The sequence below is a fragment of the Diplotaxodon limnothrissa genome, linkage group LG23 (genome assembly GCF_057381915.1).
Source record: "Diplotaxodon limnothrissa isolate DT_005_m linkage group LG23, D_limnothrissa_male_GT1.1, whole genome shotgun sequence".
Taxonomy (NCBI): domain Eukaryota; kingdom Metazoa; phylum Chordata; class Actinopteri; order Cichliformes; family Cichlidae; genus Diplotaxodon; species Diplotaxodon limnothrissa.
The window spans coordinates 5,969,816-5,996,784 of NC_140617.1; the positions used below are offsets into that span (position 1 = coordinate 5,969,816).

At 39.7% G+C, this 26,969-nt stretch overlaps 1 protein-coding gene across 4 annotated transcripts in view; it reads left to right on the forward strand.

Annotated features, from left to right (window-relative positions):
• The first annotated feature begins 4,487 nt into the window (after positions 1-4,487).
• The window catches only part of sbno2b (strawberry notch homolog 2b), a 64,915-nt gene continuing 42,433 nt past the window's right edge, over positions 4,488-26,969 (forward strand). For 3 of the 4 annotated variants that reach the window (XM_085348310.1, XM_085348313.1, XM_085348314.1), the window contains exons 1-3: positions 4,488-4,632; positions 25,371-25,597; positions 26,334-26,422. In XM_085348310.1, the coding sequence (XP_085204436.1) occupies positions 25,490-25,597; positions 26,334-26,422 (197 nt within the window). In that variant the 5' untranslated portion in view covers positions 4,488-4,632; positions 25,371-25,489. Of the gene's footprint in view, positions 4,633-24,011; positions 24,895-25,370; positions 25,598-26,333; positions 26,423-26,969 lie in introns of those variants that run through there. The other variant, XM_085348312.1, reaches the window with a different exon arrangement.

The window sequence follows — 26,969 nt, forward strand, 5'->3', positions numbered from 1 at the left end:
ATTCCTATAGTCTTGTCAAAAGAAGGATTGCTGCAGACCGTTAATCTGTGACATACAGTCAAGACTGTAGACAGGAAATGTTTCCGCAGTTCTTTTTCTACTAATTATCAGAATTTCTCAACAGAGCCAAATCCTCACTATGCCTGTGTGCCGTGGCCTGGTTTTATGTGTTTTTGCACAACGGCTTGGGCTTTTGAGGTCTCGAACTTTATAATCCAGCTCACGTCAAAGAAAGCATTGTCAGAAAAATTCCACTAGGGTGAGCCAAACGCTAAAAAAATAAAATAAAATCCTGCTATGTTTGTGTGCAAATAAACTCTGAGAAACTACAGTTCATTTTGAACTTTGACATAGAGCAGATTTTTATTAATGATGCACACATCAGTCAGCATTTGCTCAGAGTATTATGGCAGAAACTGAGACTTTGCAGTTATTGTTACTGGACAGTGAATCAGCTGAGGAATGAGTAACTGTCTTAAGTGGAAACACCTTCAGAGATGAGCCAAAGTACTGTAAAGAACTAGAATGCATCATGAAGGTTTTATTTTGCTTTCACATACTGTATCATCAACCACCACCTCGCTAACACAAGAGAGAACAAGAATACTTGACAGAAAGAAAAGAGCACCACCCTGCCAGTATCTTTCCAAAAGAAAAGAAAAGAAAAGAAAAGAAAAGAAAAGAAAAGAAAAGAAAAGAAAAGAAAAGAAAAGAAAAGTGAATTTGAATACAAACACATGTACACACACACGCATACACATCGCCCTTTGCTTCCCACCAACCTCTATTGTTGGGAATAAGAGGAAGGCAGTTTTACCAGGAAGGCTGTGGCAATGTGTGTTTGCTGGAAACAACTGGATCTCTTCCAGCTCCGTTGTTCAATATCACAGGATGGACAGACTGATACCAAAATGAAAGAGTGACCTGCAGGAGGAAGAAGAGCATGTACTCCATTTCACATCTTAAATGAAACATGCTTTTATAGAATAACTGTCTGTGGGGAAGTAGTCTGATAGATCTGCTGAAATGAAAGTGGTGTGACATCATGGTTGATATGCCACTGCCAGCCAGTCAGGTTGGAATTTATGTCCATGTCTGTCCAGGCTCATATGAAGTGATACCTTTGTTTGATTGTAATAAAAAGGTTATTTAAAGGTTATGCTAGATTAATAAAGGTGATTCTGATAGAACACAAACATATACGAATGACAATGCATGAGTAGTCAGTGCATGACTAAAGGCTAAAAGCGTGTTATGTGAAGTCATGCTGACGCTGATCTTTCAGCTGCATTTGCCTAGACCTTATTTCATAGTTAAAAACAAAAGAGCAACAAAGAGATGAGTTAAAAGCAAAATATATTCACACTATGACAAAATAAACTAAACAGAATAATTTACCCTAGAGTCTAAGTGAAACAAAGAGAATAAAAGTGGCTGGACTGCAGGTATTTAGCCTAGATGATATTGCATAAATGTTTTAACAACACATGGAAACTGTTTAAATATTGTGCTCTATGATGGTTATGTCCTGGGGGAGAAAAAGGATGAAAGTGTTGTCAGAGCTCCAACTTTCTGATGACCTTTCCCTTGCCCTCTTTTTCCGGGAAGAGTTTACATCTGTTAAATGGAGTAACTGGCAACCAAGTATTTATACTGCCCATCACCCAGTTTACTGTATTTCTACACTTACAGCAAAGCTCAGGAGCCAAACAATAAAGTGGTGAAAGCTGTTGTGATGAATGGTGAGGTAGAACCTGAGCAAGAGTACCTGTGACAGCCTGAACTTTTCCAGTTGTCTTAGGCAGTACATACACTTTTACCTTTGCATACCAAAATCTAATCAGGCAGTGTTACATTACAAACAAAAGTTTGTGCTAAATTTCAAGAAATTCCTTCAAGGCATTCCTGATTTATCCTTTTTACCTGCGCCAAGGAGTTTAAGTTTTTGGTAGTATCTGTGTGCATTTGTTCTGTCATTCTCTGTTAAGAAGACAGCTTTAAAAGCTTTAAATTAATTCAGCTAAAACTTTATAGCTGTGTACAGTTGTATTAACAGTTCATTAAAATTTGCATGGTCAACCTAATAATTTATTGGTCCAAAATTGACAAAAACCTTATAACCTTATATGTTTCTTATAAGTGTTGTGTGTATTGTCAACACAATACACACATTTGCCCACATCACACACATTGCTGAAGTGCATTATTCTGAGCATGATGAAGTACCCATTTCTTAAACGCTCGAAATGTTACTGAAAAATGACAATAGGTTTTCAGACTGAAAAGAATGGGTTGGCATGGGATAATTTCGAGTACAGTTTATTGATTTTATTATGAATCTGTTAATTTACAGAAAGAGGTTATAACTGTTAAAATACATAACAATTTGAATAGATGTGCGATGTTGCTGAATACATTTTTTTTGTTTTTTAGGAAACAAAATAAATTTCTGATCAAAACCTTTTGTTCATTAAAAAGATTATTACTTAAAATTTTAACTAATTTTACTAAACAATGAAATTAATGCTATACACCTGCACATAAACCTGCACTTTGCACTGTTTTTTGCAGTTTTTACTACAGTTTTTAAAAAAAAAAAAACTTTTTTCACTGCAGGCCTATTAAAGTACTTTTAAAATAAACAAAGAAAACAAAATGAATTAATATAATGAATATAATATATAAAAAATGGCTATAAAAATATAATACTATTTCCCTAAAAGTGAATACTGTCCAGTGAGCTGGCTGCTGTGGAAGAGGTTTTTTCCTTTTGGAGTGCTTTTTCTTGTTCATTTTATTTATTACACCTTTATTTAATCAGGAGGTCCCTTGAGACCAACTGTTAAAAATCAAATGTAACATCAAAACACATCAAACAAAATAAAATAAGTCAGAGTCAAAATAACACAAATACAAGGTCCGGCTTATAAATAGCGGTTACACTCTCTAGTTACAGGAGTCTTTATGAGAGCTCTGAACTCTCCCACGGAGATAAAAACATTCAACTTTAATGTGCGCTGAAGGTTATTTCATGACAAAGATGCAAAATTAGAGCATGTTTGTAGAAACTCAACGGCTGGATCAATAACCTCACAAAAAGAAGGAAAAAACAGAGACATATACACCCTACATATAAGCATATGGATATCAAAAAACAACTGCATAAAAACATAGCAATAAATCATACTTTTCTTACATTTATGATTATCAGCAGTTTCAGGAGTAATACTTGAACCTGCAAGAGTAGCAGTAGGGATTGTGCACAGAATGTTGGTCCATGGAAGGGAAAAACTGTAAAATAGGTTAATTAATTAATATATGAAAATAAAGAATCTGGTTAAACCTAGTTCTTAAAACTGTAGCTGAAACAAAACAAATGCACATAGCGCCTAACAAGACCGTTTAAAGTGACATACTTTAAGAATTCAGTTTTATTTATATAGCACCAAATCACACCAGTCACCTGAAGGCTCTTTATACTGTGTGGTAAAGACAATACAGTAACATAGAGAAAACCCCAGCAATCACACATGCCCCAATGAGGAAGCACTTGGCAACAGTGGAAAGGAAAAACTCCCTTTTAACGGAAAAATCCTCTTAAAGATCCAGGCTGAAGGAGGGTTAGCCCTCGGCCATTGATCGGTTGGGAGTGAGATGGGGTAGACATGACAAAAAGCACAATGATGGACCAGAGACAGAGATTAATAATGACTAATGATTAAATGCAGAGTGGGTACAACCACAGAAAGTGAAAAGAAGTAAGTGAAAAAGAAACCCTCAGTGCATCATGGGACGCCTCCAGCAACCCGGGCCTCTTGCACCACTAAGGAGGAGTTTGGGTACCTGATCCAGTCCTAACTATAAGCTATATCAAAAGGAAAAGTTTTAAGTCAAATCTTAAAAACAGAGAAGGTGTCTGTCCCCAAAAAGGGAGCTGGTTCAACAGAATAAAAGGCCTAAAACTGCAGCCTGAGCGCAAAGTGGTCTGTTGGGGTGATGTAGCACTACGAGGTTTAACCTCTAAACTTTTATAACCTAATGCACACTTACATTAAGTTACATATTGTTTAAACCAGTGAAAACTGTGTTTGTCGGTATTATTTATTTATTTTTATTTATATTGGTTTATTGTAGACTTACACTTGTTTTTAAAACTATGAAATATTTTATTTATTTATCAGATAGTCGATCTGAATTTCAGCATCTGCATACCTTTGACTGAGCTGCTTGTTATTATTAGGGTATTAGTATTTATTTCTTGGCCAGCTGTTTATTAACTTAGCTATAACTGCTGAGCGCTCATTTGTCACCGCTTTATATATTTTGTCTAACTTGACGCATTGTCTCAGGTGGGCCAAACACTTAACTATTTCTGTGCTCTTCTGTTTTCTGTTCTCGATCAACAAGCAGAGTCCTCGAGGGATCTGAACGAGCGGCTCTTGTGTGTGACGACAACGGCGGAAATATTTTTTCGCTGTTCAAAATGGCAGCGTCTCAATCAGGAAGTGGAGAAAACAACTACGAAGAATAAGTTGGATAAAATTCCCTATTTCTGTTACTTTGACGCGAGTCTTCGATCAAAATCAGGCCGTGAGCTCGGGGTTTGGTTTGAGAATAGGAAACACGTCAACGGTAAGTGTACTTCGATTATATTGGGAAAATGCGAGCGACACATCGGCAGTAGCCTTATAACAAGATGCGTTCAGGGCAGCCTCTCCTAGGCGCGCACGTTTTTTCCGACGGGCTACGCCGGCTCTTCGGCGCCTGGACTGGATTAAACGAATGGGACGTTATCGATATACATGTAATGTCATGAAACCCATGGAAGTTAGGAGCAAATAAAACACACATAGCGATGTTAATTACTTCGTTATGCTGTGTTCGAGAAAGTCCGGTGGCTATCTTAGCTAGCGTGTTACGGAGTTACACGCTATCGCTTTAATATTAGCCAACCAGCAAGTAATTTGGGTCAATAAAAATTTCCATGCTATCTTTATCATTTAAAGAGAAACAGGTAGCAGTTGCTACAAAAACTATTTTAACACAAATCTGGACAAACTGATATTTTATGTACTAAACTAGAGTGTATTCTCTCTCCAATAACATACAAGTGCCAGGCATGTTAGTGTAAAACGAGCATACCCAAAGTCGGAAAAAGGCTATGAGCTATGCTACCAGAGCTAGCACAATGAGCTATACAAAGTATGGTTGATTTTAGTGAAGTAAAACCAGGTATACTTTGCCTAATCATTGTTTTCTTGACCAGCAGTCGTACGCGATTTTTCGGTAAGAAAACGAAGCATATTAATTAGAAATATTCAGAAGCCAGTGTTGGTTTGTTTGTTACTCCGTAATAGATATGTCGTTTGTCGTTCACTAAGCTAACAGTAGTGGCAGTGATACTGTACGCAGAGCTTTGGCTGTTTTCCTTTGTGCTGTTTGAAACCAGTGCGTCCACTTTTATCAACACAAGCTGTATTTTCAGCTTATTTAAAAAATGCTGCTTACTTTCATCGCGTAGGCGTACACACTAACTTTAGCTGAATTACAGGAGAGGGAACAACGCCATTTAGTATAATCTCAAAGCAAGTCAAGTTAGTTGAAAAGTACTGTTGTTCTCGGAGACCTTGGGGAGATGTTGCCCCAGTTTGTGCATCTAATGTATTAATTAACAAATGAGACAGAAGAAAGGCTGAAAGTTGTAAGCGTACTTGGTAACAATAAACTTTGTGCGTGTAATACATGTTTCCGCACACTTCTTTTTCATTATATGATTATGACGTGTATGTACCACTGTTAGGAATGTTGTGTTTGTCAAAGAGGTGGCTAAAGTATGCGAGTATTCTGTGCCAGGGTGCTTTAACTTATTATAGTAGAAGGGTCCGGATTAAACACGCCACTGGTCATGTCTTCCACGAATTTAAGCTATATGTTTAATACAGAAAAAAATCAGATTGATGTGGCTGAAACCAAACACATTGGAGCGTTTGGATTTGACTCATAAGGAAATGAAAATGGCTCCCACATAGCTGTCCCCTCCAGTTCTTTCCTGCAATTTTCGCTATTTGGTTTCCACTGTGTTTCTCGCCTGCAGCAAAGGCTAGTCGAGCCCTATGCAAGCCTTGACACAGTAGGTTGCCATGGTGCCTGGCTATTTTTCTAATTATGTCATTCTCCTTTTGTTGATGGATAGTATTTGGTGGCTGCGAAATGAACAACATGCTAGGCTTTTGTCACAGTTTTAGTCAAAAATATCTAAACCCCTGTGATGAGGTCAATTGACTTGGTGTTGTTTGTTGTAAAATCCCTCTTGCAGCCAAATCTCCCCCACTCTCCTGAACTTAAATGGAAACAGACAGGGTTTTTTTTTTTTTACTTACGTATTATATCACCTACCCAGCAACTTAAGTACTACACTAGAATATAATGCTTTTACAGATACCCATACATAGAGAAAAGTGGCTTTGAATTTAAGGGAAGTTTTGTTGGTTTGGTTAAAACAAATAAAGTACCAGTTAATCACTCATGTAATAATAGCTACTTTTGGTAACCATGCATACCAGGCTGTATTTTAAGTGCGTGTATAAAAAAAAGGTTTGCATGAGCAATAACAGTGGTTGAGCTCCACTTCTACTTCTGTGTGTGTTTATGCTGAACAGCTCCCCTTTTCTAATTTTCCTCTGTGCCAGACAATTGATGGCTGTCTGCCCTGCAGGGACTCTGAGGGTCACTGCACACTAGATCTGTTGGCACCATGTTTAGAGCCTGCAGGAACTACAAAGATGACACACAGAGAATATGTGGGTGTTTCACATAGCAGGATTAGCAAGTTGCATATGCTTTAAAAGTGTTAAGACATGTCCTCTGAAATTTTTACTATTTTTAAATAGTAATGTATGTTCAGGCTTTGTTTAACGCAAGAGTATTACACATGCAGTACAAGGGTTGCTAAAAGGTCCAGTAACATCCACCGGATGACGTTGGAAAGTTGTTGGAAAGAGTATTTTGAATGTAGATCAAGACACGCTGTTTAAATCATAAAATACAAAAGCTTTACATGTGAAGATTTTACACTTTAAAAAGTAACTTGTAAAGTGTAGTGATTGTGAAAAAACTGTATATTGTAATTTATCTGAAGACATAACAGTCTGCTTATTGTCTGGTTTGTAAATGAAGTGCTCATTGAATGACAAAAACTGAATTGAAAGTAGACCTTCTGATGTCAGGAAAATTTTTTAGGGGAGAGCAGTAAGGGATGTTTTTCACTAATTGCCTATGGTTTCTGCTTTTAGAAAAACTTACCTATGACTCGGGTAAAAGTTTTCAGAATTTACTTTACGTTTACATGATGAGAAATATTTGCAGGGTTATTTTCATGTAGATTATGGTTTTAAAATACTTTCTGACTTGAGATGAAATTGGGAAATTAGTTACTCCTGGTCTTATTGGTTTGGGGAGGCCAAACAGCTGTGATGCACTACTAAGCAATGGCTCATGCCCCCCACTGTTTGTGATTTGGCCTCCATTCTCCTTCAGCCCTTGTCTTTGCTAGCTTGTTCCCCCTTTCTCCAATTGGTGCCAGTGATAAATCTCATTTATTGCCTTTGGGTTGATTAGAGTGAGAGTAAAAATGTGAAGTGGAGGAGGGGTATCGGCCCTAGGTAATTCGTTTGATTCAGTTCCTGCTTTCCTGGAATCTGGGCTTCATTAGGTAATAGTTCGTGTACTAAAAAAAATATAAATGTTTGGTGATAGGAGAGTGAAAGCACAAGTAGGAGTTGTTATGAATATGTGGCAATGGGGCTCACCTCTTACACTGTATTATGAAACAGCCTTTTATGATAGGCTGTCTGAGTATCCCCTGTCCCCTTTCCAGACCTGGAGCCCATGTGGATCTCTCCCAAGCCACATCAGAGGTTCGTGAGACATGACTGAAATGCAGGAGAGCATACCACACTCTGGCATGCCTCGTTGCTTTACTTTATGATTTTCTGTGGAAAAAGTGTGTCAGAATACTTCTAAGAAACTCAGACAATGATTTCAAACTGGGACTCATCCAGGAATTAGATATAAGAGAAATGTTAGTCTCCACATAGATTGATAACCGAGTACAGTGCGTGTCAGTGTTTCAGTTATCAGACTAGATCCATATCTAGCTCCACATGGTAACTAGGGAAGAATAAGAAGAGTGGTTAATTATATGCCAACATACAACCTAGTTTGTGAAATTTTTTTAAATGCGTGAAAGGAGATTTGAGGTGTAAATTTTTTTTTTAATGAACAATTTAAAATAATGTGTTTTTATGTCTGCTGTTGACCCTTGTTAAACGAGCACCCTACTGTGTTTCCCTGACATGTATTGAACCTAGTCCTAGATTAAAAAACGTGTTCAGTCGTGTAAAACTAGGATTAGTTCATGTCTTGGTAACAGAGCCATAGAGTTTAGACCTTTTAATTGTAAGTATAGTAGTTTCAAGTGAATTTAAGATAAAGTTTTTATTGAAATTACACATTAATGCTTCTTTGCAAGTATTTAGAGGTCAACTGATACTGGCTTTTTGGATCTGTTGCAGAGAATGATTGTGGGAATAAATAATAATAATAATAATAGTAACCGGTATTGTATGTCAGGGATGCATCCTGAAAGTCGAGGACTCAAATCATCAGTCAAAGATTGCTGAATATACTTAGTGGACCATTCGTTGACAACATGCTGCATTGCGGTTGAACGTTAAGAGAAGTTGAAATTGAAGGTGAAGTGAAACTTTTTTACCTGCAGAGGCTTTCCTTTTAGGTAACTTGTCTGACGTTAAGTTTAGTGTTATGGGAAGTTTGAAACCTGTGTGTGTGTGTGTGTGTGTGTGTGTGTGTGTGTGTGTGTGTGTGTGTGTGTGTGTGTGCATGAGTGGGTGAGTGCAAAAGAGAGAGAGGAATTAACGTTACCAGTAGCCATAGATACTTTGAAGTTTATGCCAACAGCAGTGATTAATTACTATAATCCACCATAAAGTTTCTAGACATGTAATAGTATCAGCGAAGTCTTCAGTTATGTGTTGTATACTAGTTTTTTCTGTCCCATAAGAATGGAAATAACAGGCTTTGTCATGCAACTTTATGATGCTGTTTCTCTTCCTGCCCCTCATTACTGCAAAGTTGTTCCAAACATTCAAGGTTACCAGCTAGTAAACCAGACTATAGACACAGTAGCATTTCAAACCTTAAAAGAATTTAATGCAAGAGCTCACATTTCGAACAAGTGTTTGGTGCCTTTGTGCTTAAAGGTTAGCTTCTTTAGTCATTTTACAAATATGTTTGATCCCAACGTCTAAGGTTTCCCAAAGTTGTCAGTGTGAGTAAATATTTGTCCTTCCGTAGTAGAGTGACACTGAATTTCCAAGAATATATAATGGGTCTAACAATGAAGGGGGGGAAAAGAAAGACTTGTCAGTCTGTGCGGGTCAGCTTACTCTGATGCATAGCTCAGCCACTTCAGTTTCATGTAAACCCTGAACCAAATCTTAACCTGCCTCATCCTGCAGTAAGTGTATTTGTACTGTTGGCAGTAACTTAATTACCCTTGTCCTTAAAAAATGGCCCAGTTAATGTCACTTGACATCATCCAGTTTGATTTATGTGTATGTGAATGCGTGGCTTTGTTTTTTTGTTTTGTTTTGTTTTTAAGTGAGGCAAGTTAGAGTTTTCCTTGTTTTTAACATATCTGTGACATTTTATGAAGCAGTGGCAATGGTGGAGATGGAATTTGTGAAAAGACCGAATGGATTTGGAGTTATAAAAAGAATGGATTATGGTAAACATTACCACTTACTAAAGTAACACATTGCAGTACTTTACCGGAACTGCATTTGAATATTGTCTAAGTAATGACATAATACAAGTTTTTGAAATTTTTCTTTTATTGAGCATTGTGATAAAGATGGCAGTTTTTTGTTTATTCAACTTTTCTTCAAAGATCCCCCACCCAAAACATCATTGACATGTTAGCCTTTTCTGACAGAATTTGTACTGGGCCTCATATTCATTATTTAAATGAGTTCCACACAGCACTTTTCATCGGTTTTAGTCATATTTGGCTTTGCATGTTTTCTCTATTGTTTTAGTTTGCATTTTGTCCTCGGTCTGTCTGTGCTTTTGTTTTTTCTCTTCTCTTTTCTCATTACCCAGCCAGTTTCAGTAGATGACTGCAATTCCTGGAGTCTTGGTCTGCTGAAGATCTGTTCCTATTATAAGGGAGTTCTTCTTTTCCACTGTCGCTGAGTGCTGATTGTTTGGGTTCCCTCTATAGTATTGTAGGGTCTTTACCTAACATTATAAAGTATGACACATAGGGTTTCTGGATGGGATTACTTTACCATTTTATTCTACTTCAGAATAGGGCTGCTCGATTATGGCAAAAATGATAATCACGATTATTTTCACTGAAATTGAGATCGCGATTATTTGACGATATTTATTTAACCCTTTAAGACCTACTATAGAACCAAGTCCGCCAGAGCTTATATTATTTTTTTTACATGTTGTAGTGCCATTTGTGGGAGCATTTCAAGTTGCTAAATAACTGTTATAGCCCATATTTTAATAATATGTATGCATTAAGTCCATAGTAACTACATTAATTGCAAAAAAGTGCAATAAACTACAAAAAAATTTATATCGTTTTTGTTTTGTTTTTTTTACATATATTTCTACTTGGAGAAATTTAAGAGGTTTATCCCTCAAAACTTTAAATACAAAAAAGTTGCAAAAAATAGTTTACAACAACAGGAAATTTATTTTGAGTGTCTTCATAGTTTTATTTTGGAGATACACCAATTTTTATATACTGCAGGAAAAACAAAAAAAAAAACAATCCTATGATGCAAATTTGCAAAGAAAACAGCATGTGCATCAAAATAAACTATTTCCAGCAGTGCAAACATCCCAGAAACTATTCAGAAAAGTCAAACATGACCAGTAGAGGTTTTTAAGGCCTACAAGTAAAAAACTACATTTCCGCGAAAATGACGTCACTTCCGGTTTCGGCCAGGAAATGGCGGACATGCGACAGTTCGCGCTGACGTTTGTTTCACTGTGGGAAGTGTTACGAACAGCTGATCGGATCGGCAAAGCGTGTTTCTGGAATATTATGTTTTTGTTCCTGCAAGCGCTTTTTATGCAATTTTTGCAAAGCTTTATGTGGAAGGAAACCGTGACCGAGGACAAGCTGATGGCATAAGATGTAAGTACAACTCCTCCGGTTTCATATGCAAAACAAATTATTGCGCTAGCTTACACGGTTCAGGTTCTACAGGGATTTAAAAATAGTTACGCAAAACGGAGCGTGCTGCTCTGACCGGCTTTAAAGGGTTAACAATGACTTTAAAAAAATAATATAAAATAGTGTGCAACACCACTGAAGTTTTTTTTTTTTTTAACTCTCTTTTCAACCAACGGCAGTCACTCTCCAAATAACTCTCCAAATAACTTCTGCTTAGCTTTCCGAGCTTCCCTCGGGTCCTCTTAATCAGCGGTCTCCAACCTTTTTTGCGCCACGGACCGGTTTATGCCCGACAATATTTTCACGGACCGGCCTTTAAGGTGTCGCGGATAAATGAGGGAGGGGCTAATAATCGGCTCAGTCATTTTTAATGATCGTTGAAAGCCCAGATCGTAATCGTGATTAAAATTCGATTAATTGAGCAGCCCTACTTCAGAATAGTGTAATGCATGGTGACACTTTAAATTTAGATATATATTGTTGCTTTTTCACCTTACTGTCATCTTACGTTTACACAGCAGATCAAAGCCGCTGTGTGCAGTCTCTGCTGGTATCTGGAACACCTGAGCACAATGTGTTATAAGGTGTTTCATGTTCCTCGTATAATTTTTCTGTAAATCTCATAACAGTGTATGCTCTTTGACAAGCTGTTCATCAAAATAATCTGTAGTAATTAAATAAAGAGCTTATTCTGTGATGGGGCCACCAAATTGCAACTTTAATTCTGACTGACTCATCTGGGACTTGTCATATCATACAGTAGGCACTTGTTCTTTGTACCGTATTTCCCGGACTACAAAGCGCACCTGAATATTAGCCGCACAAGCTAAAATCAGGGGAAAATCCTGTTTTGTACATACATTAGCCGCACCTGACTAAAAGCCGCAGGTGTTTCAATGTTGACTTATCATATGTAAGAGAATATGCACAAAGGGAATTGTCAGGAAAGAGATGGCTGTTTGGAGACACACCCCTTTTATTAATATTTTTGAAAAACAAGTTATGGGTACATATTTGCACATGTAGTACATAACAGTAACCTATAGCACACCAGGAAAATAGATTCGGCCTACCTTTTAGGCTCAGGTGCAGTGACACGGCTTTAACAAGAAGAAAAGTCAGTCATTCACCATCTTTCTCTTCTTCCTGCGCTCTAAAACCACCAAAGTCCTCTTCTCCAATGTCGGATACTAACAGGCTCAGGATGGCTTCGTCATCCACTCTCCGCTTCTCTCCTTCGTTGTCACTTTCAAAACCAAAGAAATCCTCGTTGTCAGTGTCAGAGTCGAACACCCTAAGAAGGGCCGTGGCGGTGTCCTCCTCTCCATCATGCAGCAGTCCAGCCCTTCAAAATCCGTTGGTGATCGTGGATGTTTTCGCACTTTTCCACGCTGTCAGAATCCACCGGTGGAGTTGGGCATAACTTGCTTTTTGCAAGTTTATCGCCGCTCATCATCCACGACTCCCGCTGAACGCGTAGTGCTACTTTGAAGTTTGTTTTTCGCGCTACTTCGTACGGCACTACGTTGCCTGGCGGACGGACATGTGACTAACATACCACTCTTGAACCCCGATCCTTCCGCCAGGCAACGTAGTGCCGTACAACAGCGGAACAAACAAAACAAATCGTCTTACGATATGACAAAAATCATGGACAATCCATAGAAAAGCCGCACCTGACTAAAAGCCGCAGGGTTCAAAGCTTGTGCAAAAAGTAGCGGCTTATAGCCCGACAATTACGGTAATTATTTTCAGTTTACAGTAATTTGGTCTTCTGATCACAATGATATAATTTTTTTGAACATGCTTTGCCTGTCTGATTTATTTTCAGCATGGCTTGTTGGTTTCAAGTAGTGTTGTTCTAGAGTATAAAGGCAGCCTAGTCAGTGAGCCAGCTCCTATGTGAAATAAAAAGGATGAACTGAAGTTTGCAAAGTGACATAGACAGCCAAAGATACACTCCTGTGAGCTGTGCAAATGGTGCAATATTTTCATGCCTGCCAGATAACTGAGGTCAGTTTTAGTGGAGCAGAGAGTACTGTCTGGACTTGAACCGTGTTAGGGCACAGTTCACAGTCCAGACTATTTCGTTTGCCTGTGCTGTGTTGTTTGCTTGTGAACCATGCATCTGCTAGCTTTTGTTGGGTGTTATGACTGACTCTCTGAATAACCATGGCTGAGAGGGGTGGTTATGGGGGTGGAGATTCAGACGCATTGAGCCAGCTGCCTCCAATCGGCAGCAAAATCTCTTTGGAGTTCAGACTGGGTGAGAGGCAATAGCTAACGCTACTGGCTTCCATGCACAGGATGGAGGTGGAAAGAGGAATGGACGTAAGGGAAACTGGGACATGGAGATATATACACCATATACTGGGTTGCCACACAGCAGGAGGAACTGTAGTGGAAAAAAGAAAACAACTGGGCATTGGTCGAAAGAAAGGAGTTAGGCATAGTGCAGTAATCATAATATGTTATTTTCACATTAGAATGCAACGTTAACTGCATTTTAATATTCATACAGCAGTATATATCATAAATGACTTTAAAATGGCGCAAGGAACAATATTTTAAATCAGCCAAGACACATACATGATGAAAAAGTTCACTGGCTTTGCTTATATAGGTGTGAGTAAAAATCCTTAAGAAATATCACAAGGAGCTGAGCTTTTTTTAAAAAAAAAAAAATTGGTTTAATATTTTTTGTGGGGGAGTAAAATAAGCTGTTGTCTATTCACCTAAAAAGTTTAACCAGAGTAGTCAAGGCAAAAAAACTGTGCAACACTAGCATACGCTATCATCCCTCTATTCTGAGGAAATTAGATGACAGAGGAAAACGGGGCAAAGAGGCAGCTAAGTGGATCGTTCTCTCTTTGATCAAGTCAGCCTTTGATCTATTTCTGGTGAGCTGGTGGTAGAAGTAGAGGGATTTGCTCCTAAATGAGTGCCATCAGGCAACTGTAAAGCATTGTTTTACTCCTTTTTTGCTCTTTTGCTCTTATTATTATCCAAATTGTTTTTGCCCTCACCTTTTTTCTCTCCGTACTCTTCCTGTTCTCCGTTATCGCTCCTTGTTCTTATTTACCACAACAAAGCCATCCTCTCACCCACAAGAGCTCGATTAAGTTCTCGCTTTAAGGATAAATTACTTTAATGTCTCATTCAGCTTGTGTTTGTGGCCACAAAGATATTCATCATCCTGGCAAAATGGTGCTGAATAACCATTTGGAGTTGGTTGATGAAGATGTAATTAGGATTAATTGGTATTCACTTGCAAGCAGCGAAATCTGTGAACCCAGCCTTTCATTTAGAGCAGACCATTCAAATAAATGCCCATTTGTTTTATGAAAGGTGTTCCTGTGTGCTGTCCCAGTCCGTAGAGGCTCTTTGATAAATATTTGTACAAGAGAAATGCAGTAACAACAGACTCCTAAAACCAAATTTGTTTCCATTTCCCGACTTTGATAAGACAGCTGATTCAGTTACACCGTTATTCGATCATTATTCTCTATCCAGTGTCCTACTCAGTTACTGGGCTGTTAACAGTCCCTTTACGGCAATGCTGAATGGAATTTCCTTTCTGGCAGTGGGAACCGGGAAAGATAGGTAGCTAATGTCTGTGTCCTTCCATGTATGTGCTTAAGGGCTTGCGTCATGTCTGTGCATGTGCACACCGTGTCAAGTATGGACCCTTTGTGTTGAAAAAGGTGCTGATTAATAATGTAGGCTGTTTTGAATGATGGCATCCAGCGTTTCCCTGGGAAGTAACTTGTTCCTTTTATGAATATTTCATCACAGCAACTAATGAATCCAGCCAGTCAAGCCAATCATAACCAGCCAACAGCCCCCTTGCTGCTTTGGTGTAGTGTAGCTGGGCCCTAATCATTTCTAACCTGATTACTGGTGATGCTGATGGACTCAGATGGGTCATGAGTAAGTGGTGTACATTGAATTGAATGTTTGTTGTTATCCAGCTTGTTAGTAGTAAAGACAGAGACATACTACAACAGTATACAGAGTGACAGATGCCAACAGAGGGCTGTCTACATATTTCTACAGTACCTGCAATAAATGTGCAGTTACGTTTTTTTTTTTTTCATGAATCCATTTTTTACAGACCTACCGTTTAGTCAAATGAGCCACTGGGCTTCACCTAAAAAGCACTGCTGCAAGAAACATTAAAGGGCTATAAAGAGATGCAAAATGACTACAGGATATGCTAAAAACCCAAGGAAACCTGTCCCTATGTCCTAGGGACTGTGTAATGTCCCTATAAGTCCCTAGGGCATATAGGGACACCACATGACAACTGTGATGTGGTACTAGATGGGAAAAGTAGGGGACTTTCACAAGTATTTGCCAAGGTGCTTATTGTCTCATGTAATGTCCATGGTAACTTTGGGAAAAACAGACTCATGTGAAATAACTTTAATTCCTTTTTCCTGGCATTTCCACTCATAGATTTCTCCACACTGGTACTGCAGTGACCTCAGAGGTTCAGCTGCACAATAGCGTCAGCTGTGTCTCCTCCAGACTGGTTCATCTAGTACTTTTATGCACCTTACTGAGTGCATAGAGCACTTAACAAAAAATCTAACAAATATATAGCACGTACAAAGGCGCTGAAAAAATTGGTTGACATAATGAGGTTTTGACACCTTGTGAGCCGCAAGGAGCTGATTATGCAAATGTGGTTAATGAATGAAGCACAGCTAAACTTCTGAATACTTCCCGTAACCCTACTGAAAAGAAAAGATGATATTAGTATGATTTGAAGTAAAGGAATGCATATTAATGCTACAAGACGGGGGATTAACTATAGTGGGTAAACTGCATAACATGGGATATCATTTATTTACTTTTTGCACTGGTCTTGGTCTTGAAAACAGGATATGGCGCATCTGAGATATCTTGCTTTCATAAAGGAAGACATTTATATATTACTAGACCTAAATTGTATTAAGATAATGTCTACAGAGTTACTTCATGTAAAGCATAGAGCATGATTTCATTATGAGTCAGGAAGAGAAAAAAATCACTGTTTGTGAAATTCTGATTGTCAGTATCAACACTCCACATGTGAGTTTTCATTTGTCAAGTGAGGTGGCACACACGCGCTAGGCAGGGTGGTGCTTCTCCTCGTGAGTGTTAATCGTGATTTACCAGCTTAAGGAAGTCACACTTCCCTGGATGATCTCCATGTGCTCTGGCAGCCACAAGGCCACCAGCAGTCAGTCAGCTAGTTCAGTATATGCCAGACTCCCTTTTCACTCTCATTATTGGTACTTGCAAGCTGATAGTGGATTGTGTAACAGGGTGGTGGTGCAAACAGGCAGGCACATATCATGTCTTGGAAATATTGTTTCTAAAAATGTCATGTTACTAAATGTCCACATTTGTGAAAGGGCTGTTTGCTTATGGCAAAAAATCATGCCTATGAGTTTTTCTGTCAATTCTGTGATAACAGTTATGAGTAACAAGATAACTAAGAAAAATCATGCTTTTGCTAAACTTTTTAAATGGCCAAGCAGCAGCAGGCACACATGTCTCAGGAAAGCTGCACAGGACCCACCAAGAAGATAGAGTGCCCCTGCAGGTTCTCCTTCGGAAATGTTGTTATGACTTTTACTTCCTTTATCTATATCTTGTTGATTAAAGGCTCTTTTTGAATTATCTTGGGTGAAACGGTGAGTGAGTTGGACTTTTAGGGAATTGCCAAAGTGCACAACTGTAAAGAAAAAATGGTAACTACATTTATTACATAAAGCAAAATGCAAATTTATGGTTAAACAATAATCGTATATAAGATATCTTGTTTTCACAATTATTAGAAGCCAAAATTATATTTAAAGAAAAATCACATCGTCCTAGTTTGTAGCCTCTTAAGTTAATAGTGTGTGGATTTGTTTCAGGTTTTAAGGATTTTGCAAATACTGCAGATAAGATAAGATAACCTTTATTAGTCCCACACGTGGGAAATTTGTTGAAGATGAAGTGGCCTAATTTGTTTTTAGTGAGCTCTTGCATCAGACCACCCAGGAAGAGGGAGAGAGATGGACTAGGAGACTCACATGGGAGAGGGCTGCACAAAAACCAGCAGTAACCTCTGACTTAATTAACAGATTTAAGAGATTACACTGCAGAGTGCTTGCTTTCACTTGCTCTGTTACATTTTTTGTAGGACATTAACCTTTTTTTTTTCCTTTTTTGTAGCACCCTGTACCTTAAAAAAAAGAACTGCATGAATTGTGTATGTTGAGGAAACTCCTTGTGCCCCTTGCATTACAGTGGACATTTTTTGTTTTCTTCTCACTGCCCACTACTGCCAGCCCTCTTCCTTCTGCAGATAGCCCTCTTCATCACACCCCTCTTCCTCTCTGCAGGAGTTAGGAGTAGTAGGGGGGTTTTCTGTTTTCCGGTAATGAGAGACCTTACAGGAAGGGCAGATCTGGGACCACAGTTATAATGATCAGTATCGATTATCCTCCGGAGCTCTCTGGAGGGAGAAGGGGGAACGAGGGACATTTTCTGTTGCTAAGAGACAATAACTGGCATGGTACTAGTGGGTGACGTGGGTTTAGGTGGTAGGGGGGACAAGAGACAGGGCATTATGGGAAGCAATTCTGCCTTTTAAATCAATGAGAAAATGCATTGGTGGACTTAGGCTAGTATTTGAAGATGAAGAGGCTATGGAACGATGGAGCTCCTGTCTGCTAAGGCTAATGAGGAAGACTGAGTGGTTCTAGCTATGACAATTCTTGACTTAGATCAGTGGGCTAGCTAACAAACATCTACTATACTATGATGTTAGTAAGGAATTACATAAATGTTGTAACTGTAGTTTCATGGACATCATTTCAAAACAGCAGAATTCTAAGTGCTACATTGTCTGACATCTAATGGTTAAAAGCAATAAAAACTGCTTCTCGTGTGTGCTTTTTTGAACTTTGGTTCTTTGTGGAGAACGCTGCTGTTGTTTTACTTGTGTTTAGAAAAACTTTATATCCCATCAGTACTGGATTTAATGCATCATATCTTCACCCTTGGGATATATGGGCTTGGCTTTTTTAAGGACTCTTGTGTTTCTATATCATCTGTGTTAGTCTCTTTATCTGCTAGCCAAAAACCTATGCAAATGGACTCCTGTGCAGTACCATAAGGCCCGCATGTTTCAGCAGAACGTTGGTATCGGCCATGTTAACTGATACTATCAGCAATTAAAATGACATCATTGTAAGCAGGCGATGTTTATGTGTTGTGTTACATCCATTTTTTTGATGGCTAAAAGTAGGGTAATGAAGGGCTGAAAGAGCTTAAAACTGTGTTTTTATAATAAAGATTTCTTTGTTTCCCTGCAACAAAAGGGGATAAAATAAGAACAAAAATAAAGAAATAAATACTTCAGTATTGGGCATTGGCCAGACATGATGGAGCCATAATGTTACAGCTGAGTTAGTGATGCCGAATTGGTTAGGAAATTGAATGGTGCACAACAAGTGCAAGCAAAACCAAAGCGTGGCGTGCACTAGGAGCTGTGATGACACTTTTGGCATGCATTTGCAAAGCACTGTCCTTACGTTGCTACACTAAGTAGATTTATGCAACACCAGCATGTCCTCACAAGGCTCCCAGTACACAGTCTCTGACTCCCTTGCCTTGCTTTTGTCTCCCTGCTTTGAGCTGCACTTTCTAGGGTGAAATCCGGCCATACATATTCAAAAAATATCTAATTTCCTTTTGCTTCAGACCTCTTGCCTAGGAAATTTGCCAGTTGGTTCTTTGCATTGGGCTTCCCCCTCATTTGTTTCACCTTTATCCAGACAGTATCACACAGGCAGCCTGAAGTGGAAAATGGCCTCCCTTTGTGTGTATTGGCTCTGCTAGTGGTGACTATCTTGGGCCAGGCCTCTGTCTCATACACTGACTTGCACACACTCGGACACACAAAGTCCTCCTTATTTAGACCCTCATGAACTCTATTAGGATTTATTACCTCAGCTTTGTCCCCAGTGAACATGTCTGGTCTGTGTTCCAGATTGGGGGCAAACTGGAGGAGGGAATGAAGGAAGGACAAGGGGAAGGAGGGTAGCAGTTTGAGTAGTAGTGTTTCTAATGTAACACAGACATGCTTTGTAAAGTGCTAAAACATTGGATCCCATCTGGTGAGATTCATTAGAGATTTGTTAGGCTTGTGGACTTTAAGTAGCAAAAAACTGACTTTAGTTTTATATATTGTTTATGTGATCTAGTTGGAAATCGCAGTTTATGGATTTAGATCCCATATAAGAGAAAAGAGGTTCTCTAAAATATACAGAGATATTATACTTGATATTAAATAATTTAGCTAATTGAGCCAAAGCAATTATTGTGCTGCATTCAGTTTTGCAATCGCTCAAATGCTTTTCCATTCAGGTTTTCCCTTTGTATATTTTTGTAGCTCTGTGTGTTTAAGATTGACAATGTTAAGGTATAGGCTTTACAGCATTTTAGGAATCTGTCTGCATATCTACGAGTTGAGTTGTAAGATACACATATTTTACGACATGAAAGGTCTTGTGAGTAGTTCCAAGTTCCAAGTTCAACTTTATTGTCACTTCAACCATATACAGTTTAAAAATACACAGTGAGGCGAAACAACGTTCCTCCAGGAACCAAGGTGCTACAAGACAAGTTAGTGCAAAAAAAATAATAATATATAATATATCTAGTAATAATATTGTGCAAAAGAGCATTTACAGGTTGGTGTGTGCGATGGTTTGGTGGTGTAGGTCAGTGTGTTTGCGCTTTGTGTTGGTTAGTCAGTCCAGTCTCAATGTTTTGAGGTATTTGAGTTAAGCTGAGTGATAATGTTAGTGTATGTGTGTGTGTGCGTGTTTATCAGTCAGTCCCTTTTTGCTGAGGAGACGGATGGCTTGTGGAAAAAAGCTGTTGCACAGTCTGGATGTGCGTGCCCGAATGCTTCGGTACCTTTTTCCAGATGGCAGGAGTGTAAAGAGTGTGTGAGAGGGGTGTGTCCGATCAGCCACAATGCTGGTGGCTTTGCGAATGCAGCGTGTGGTGTAGATGTCCTCAATAGAGGGTAGAGAGACCCCGATGATCTTCTCTGCTGTTCCCACTATCCGCTGTAGGGTCTTGCGGTCTGATATGGCACAGCTCCCAAACCAGACAGTGATGCAGCCGCTCAGGATGCTCTCAATAGTTCCTCTATAGAAGGTGGTCAGGATCGGTGGTGGAAGCCGGGCCTTTCTCAGTCTTCTCAGAAAGAAGAGACGCTGTTGGGCTTTCTTGTGCAGGGAGCTGGTGTTGAGGGACCAGCCGAGGTCCTTCTCCAGGTGTACACCCAGGAATTTGGTGCTGTCAACGATCTCCACAGAGGAGCCGTTGATGCTCAGCGGTGAGTGGTCGCCTCGTGTCCTCCTAAAGTCAACAACCATCTCTTTTGTCTTGTCAACATTCAGAGACAGGTTGTTGTCCTTACACCAGTCCGTTAGTCTCTGCACTTCCTCTCTGTACGCTGACTCGTCGTTCTTGCTAATGAGACCCACCACGGTCGTGTCATCAGCGAATTTAATGATGTGATTTGAACTGTGTGTTGCTACACAGTCATGAGTCAGCAGTGTGAACAGCAGAGGACTGAGCACACAGCCTTGTGGGGCCCCAGTGCTCAGTGTGGTGGTGCTGGAGGTGCAGTTCCCGATCCGTACTGACTGAGGCCTTCCGGTCAGAAAGTCCAGGATCCAGTTGCAGAGGGAGGTGTTCAGGCCTAACAGGCTCAGCTTTCCGATCAGTTGTTGGGGGATGATCGTGTTAAATGCTGAGCTGAAATCTATGTACAGCATTCGGACGTGTGAGTCCTTCTTGTCCAAGTGTGTCAGGGCAAGATGGAGTGCAGTGGAGATGGCGTCGTCCGTTGAGCGGTTATGGCGGTATGCAAATTGCATTGGGTCCAGTGAGGGGGGCAGCAGGGTCTTGATGTGTCTCATGACGAGCCGTTCGAAGCACTTCATGATGGTGGGTGTAAGTGCGATAGGGCGGTAGTCATTGAGACAGGACACAGAAGACTTCTTGGGCACGGGGACGATGGTGGTGGCCTTGAAGCACGTGGGGACAACGGCACTGCTCAGAGAGATGTTGAAGATGTCGGTGAGAACATTTGCCAGCTGATCAGCACATTCTCTGAGCACTCTGCCTGGGATGTTGTCTGGTCCAGCAGCTTTACGTGGATTGACTCTGCGTAGAGTTTTCCTCACCTCAGCTGTAGTGAGACACAGGACCTGGTCGTTCGGAGGAGGGGTGGTCTTCCTCGCCGCCACGTCGTTCTGCCTGTCGAACCGAGCATAGAAGTTGTTAAGCACATCTGGGAGGGAGCCGTCACTGTCACAGGCAGGTGGTGTCGTCCTGTAGTTAGCGATGGCTTGTAAACCCTGCCACATGCGTCGTGTGTCGGCGCTGTCCTTAAAGTGGTTGTGGATTCTCTGGGCGTGTGCGCGCTTCGCCTCTCTGATGGCCCGAGAAAGTTCAGCCCTCGCTCTTCTAAGCGCCACCTTATCTCCCTCTTTGAAGGCAGAGTCTCGGGTCCTTAGAAGTGCACGCACTTCCGCAGTAATCCACGGTTTCTGGTTGGGTCGTGAGATGATGATCTTGGAGACAGTGACGTCATCGGTGCACTTGTTGATATAGCTGGACACTGATGATGTGTACTCCTCCAAGTCAGTGAAGTCGCCGTAAGTTGCAGCCTCTCTAAACATGTTCCAGTCAGTGCTCTCAAAACAGTCCTGAAGAGCAGAGATGGCTCCTGCTGGCCAGGTTTTCACCTGCTTCAGAACCGGTTTTGATCGCCTGACGAGTGGTCTGTATGCTGGAATTAGCATAACAGAGATGTGGTCTGAGTAGCCGAGGTGGGGGCGGGGCTCTGCCCGATATGCGCCGGGGATGTTTGTGTAAACAAGATCCAGCGTGTTTTCTCCCCTCGTTGCAAAGTCCACATACTGATGGAATCTAGGAAGCACTGACTTGAGATTTGCATGGTTGAAGTCCCCAGCAACAATAAACAGTCCATCCGGGTGTGTATTTTGGCTTTGGGGGTTACTGAATGTGTAAGCAGTGGTCCTCGTCCAGCAGAGAGTGACACTCAGCGGCAGAAAGCTGTGCCATTTTCTGTTAATTCTGAACATTTGTTATACAATAATAAATCAAACCAATAAACACAACTGGTTTAAACATAATTTATTATAATTGATTTTCTTTTATTTATTTTTGGACCACCATGTCTGTATTAAATACTATTATGTTATGTTTGTTATTTAGCTTGTGCTCATTATAGGTTTATCCAGCGCAGTGCACACTGCTGTGGACCTCTGGCCATGATTTTAATTGGTTCTGTAATGAATGTGGAATCTTCAGTGATGTTGGATGACAACCAGCTAATGAGGACTGTCCATCAATAAATATCTGCTCAAACTCTGCATTATGAATAGAGATGGCACGATACCACTTTTTTATGTCCGATACCGATACCGATATCATAAATTTGGATATCTGCCGATACCGATATGAATCCGATATAGTGTTTTTTAATCAACAAAACTGTTTTTTAAATATCTTGCTGCATTTTGTATAAGTTCATACTCAAGTTTAAAACAACAACTACACTAAAGCTATTCTGTTATACCTGTATGCAAAAAAAAATATTTCATAGTTCAGCAATACTGATCAATCTAATAAACTTAAACCTACACCATCCTCCCTATTCTGGTATTTTAAAGAGTACTTAGCATAAATATTAAGCAACCTAACTAATAGGGTTCCAACTCCCAGCAACAACAAAAATAAATAAATAAAAAATAGGGAACCACCCCTCACGCGCCACCTCATGATGCTTAATCGACGTAATCAACCTTAATTTGATGCAGTGTGAAAAAAAATGCACAGAAATCAATTATTTTTCAAGAAATATTAAATAGATTCAACATCTTTCTTCAACAAAATTGCAGACTGCACAGATGGTACCTTCCCAAAGGAAAAAGTACTATAGCTTACTAGGGTATATATATTAGACTTAATAGTTACTATATACAGTAATTGACTTCTATTCATTTTACATCAAATTAAAACTTTGGGTGTCAGATAATTATTTATTAAAAGCTAGACATTTTAAATGAGAATAAGAAAGAAAAGTATGTCTTTGTGCCCCCTTTTCCCTGTTAATGCCCTATCAGCCCCCCTGGCTAAACTTTGCTAGATCCGCCCCTGCACAGTTACCAGCGTCAGCTACGTAGAAAAAGATCCTCGAGTAGAAAGTAATATTAAATACATTCTAACAACAGCTGATCAAGCTTAAACGTGCTGCTGTTGTTCAGCCGCTGGTTTCCTCTTTCTGGTGCAAAGTGGGCCAAAAGCAAACTAGAGACACGGACTAGCGACAGAAAAGCCGATCAGCTGATCGTTAAGCAGTTTCATGATTGAAGTAGCAGCAAGAAGAGGCAGTCGCTCCATATATCGTTTGTTAAGCTTAACGCAGGAATGCTTTACAAACATTCAGAGATGGACTTACACACTTGCTTTACTTCTCTCGGGATAACTTTGTCGGAGATGAAATGCCGGGTTGCTAGCGAAGCTCCAAATGCTATCCAGACCATCGACAGGTCCCGCATGCCACAGCCGCTCTATCACGTGATGCATACTGCTCCGACGTGCTAACGTTCTGAGGTGAGTTACGGCGTGTTGCAAGTTTTGTGAGGTGCTTTCGTGATATTTAATGGATCGGATTACATTTTTTATTTTTCTCCGATATCCGATCCAGTAATTTAGGTCAGTATCGGACCGATACCGATACGTAATATCGGATCGGTCCATCTCTAATTATGAATAAGATTTGAATTCAGTTTGTGTTCTGACAAATGTAGCAGCCCTAAAATGTAAGGCCAATTGCTTTTTAATTTATCTTCATATTACCATTTTATCATATTTTGTAAATCATTTTAGTGCTTTATGACATATTTGAATTTCTCTATTTTTTCTCATAAACTGGACTCTGTTTATATGGCTATGCCAGACATAGTCTTTCTAAAACATATTTTTTTATGACATTGTCACGGCTGGCGGAGGGAGCCGTGTGGTGTGGAGGAAAAGGAGGACCCAAAATGCAGCAAACTGATGATACGAGTGACGTTTTATTTACAGGGTGGTAGTGGCAAAAACAGGCAATGAAGCACGAGTAATTACAAACGGAAACCTAAACTGGGAGAAACTAAGTGACAAACCTGGGACCATACAAAGGGGTGCGGGGCAGAGAGACGCAGAGACAGGAACACCATAGACCGCAGATGAATGTAGATTAACGCAGTGATACATGGATGAACGCAGACGAGCCGACAACGAACACAGACCGACACCCACTAAATATACACACACAAGGTAATCAGGTAATCACACACAGGAGGGAAGAACAGCTGAACCTAATACACCCGGGGACCGGAGGAGACAAGCTGAACACAATAACAGACACAGACCTTCAGAACAGAACAGGAAATCCAGAACACGAGCCTTCAAAATAAAACAGGAAACAGACTGATGTACAACACAACACGGGGACATGAACAGAGCACCAAGGACAGACACAGGTAGGGCTGACAATACACCAAACTTCAGGTTAACCCTAAACTAATACAGATCAGAAAAAACGCAAAACGCTGGGTCAACGACCCAGGACCATGACAGACATGGTTTTATGGATGCCGTTTGTTGAATAAAAAGAACAAAACTAAAATTACAAAACATGTATAACTGTCAGATTATATAAAATGGGGTTTGCATTATAGGCTAGTCTAAGAGCCTTTTCTCTGTGTATCCATCACTGCAGTTGCACATGGGCCAAATACTTCAATTTGAGATTTTGAGCTTTTTTATTGCTGAATCTGACTTTAAGTAAGCCATTAAGCCCACAGTTTCTGCTGATTTTCATGGCTTATTTATCTTTACACCATCTTCCTTGATTTTATAATTACCATATTTGCAGCGAAACTGCTTGACAGCTTTTTTCCTGTTGCTGTCCTCTTCATTTCCTATATGTCTCATCCATTCCTACTCTTTTTTTCAGGTCATGGACTGCATTTGCCCTTGTTAAAAGCCCTATTTCACACACAGCCAGCACCTGAGTGGTGGTCGGAAAGTCCATAGTTTAAGTCGGCTGGTGGTCATGAGTGAAGCTGTGGTCTGATGCCAACCCTCACCTCAGCGATGGCCATGGACGGGGAGAACTACCTGCATCCAGAAGGCCCTCAGCTGGACAACAGCTTGTTCTCTGTAACCCCCACTAGCATGGAGGTGTGTTTGCATTTTTATATATAGGCCTATTTGCATAACCTCCATAGTTTTTCTTCTTTTATGTTTCACTTCTTTAATATTTTTCAAAAAGGCAAAATAGATAAATAAAAGAGCATGTGTCACAAAATGCCACACATTTGGAAATGTGTGGCATTTTGCTGCAAATGTAGTTGGATAATCACTTGAATTTTGGTCTGGATCATCTTAACAGATCTAAAAGATTGTGCTTAAATACATAATCAAACAATCACATTTTCTAATGGTGTATTGTGAACAGAAAAGTAAATGATTCCACTAAAAAGTGATGAAAGCAGGCTTCCACCCTTTTCTGCTGTAATGGGATTATGATTGCTATTCCTGAGAATTTCTTTAAAAAACAAGCAAAAAAACCCCCCACCATACGTGAAACTGAAACTTTCCACCTCTCTAGATTACACTAAGGATGAATGTTATTGAATGCTGTTGAAATCACCGATTATTGGATTGCGCAACTACAGTGAAACATTTTGAAATCATTCCCAGGCATTCTTTGCCATCAGCTGCAGCATTCACTTCTTGGTGGGGTAAAGATGGGATTTATCTAAACAAAGTATTTTGTTTTTAGTATAACACATAGCAAAGTGCTGGTAATAGTATTGACTTATATTAAATTTGGACCAAGAGGAGAGCCTTTCCTGTGTGTTAAAGTCCTAATGCTGCTTTAAGTGATAAGTCTTTTTTTAATCTTTCTTTTTAGAGTTCAATATTTCCCACCCCCACTGCCTGGCCCCTCTCTTCTCACCAGAGTGGATACAGCATACACTGCCCTATGCAGTCTGGAAATCAGTAAGTTACAAGCACAGTTTACAGTATCTTCAAAGTGAATGCTCCATAACAATTACCATATTCAGTAGGGGTGTAGTAGCACATGTATTTCTCTTGAACTGTTCAGAAAGCTGGGTTGGGTATGAAATGCTCTTTTTTTTAATGTTCCCTGGGAGCCTAACAGTTATTGCCAGAAGACTATTTATATCAAGCAAAGTCTACCCAGCACCTTTTGTTGATGTTCTAGCTGTCTTTTTGGGTTTACTAGTTTATCTCAGTTAATTATGAATATGTTTTATTCTTTTTAATGGAAAAATTTTTGATATTTGAATGATTTATTTACATTTTCAATGAAAAAAAAAGATATATACTTGACAGTTAGTAGCACTCTAAGCACAGAATGCAGCATCTGAGTGCTGAATGCAGTCTGAAACCAAAGTTCAGACCAAACCCTGAGTTTCAAATGCTGTTACACCCCCAATGTTAAGCATTTAAAACAGGCAGTTTCCTGGTTTCCAAGTTTCACACATGAACTGACAAAATGCACTAGCAGTCTAGGGACTTAAAT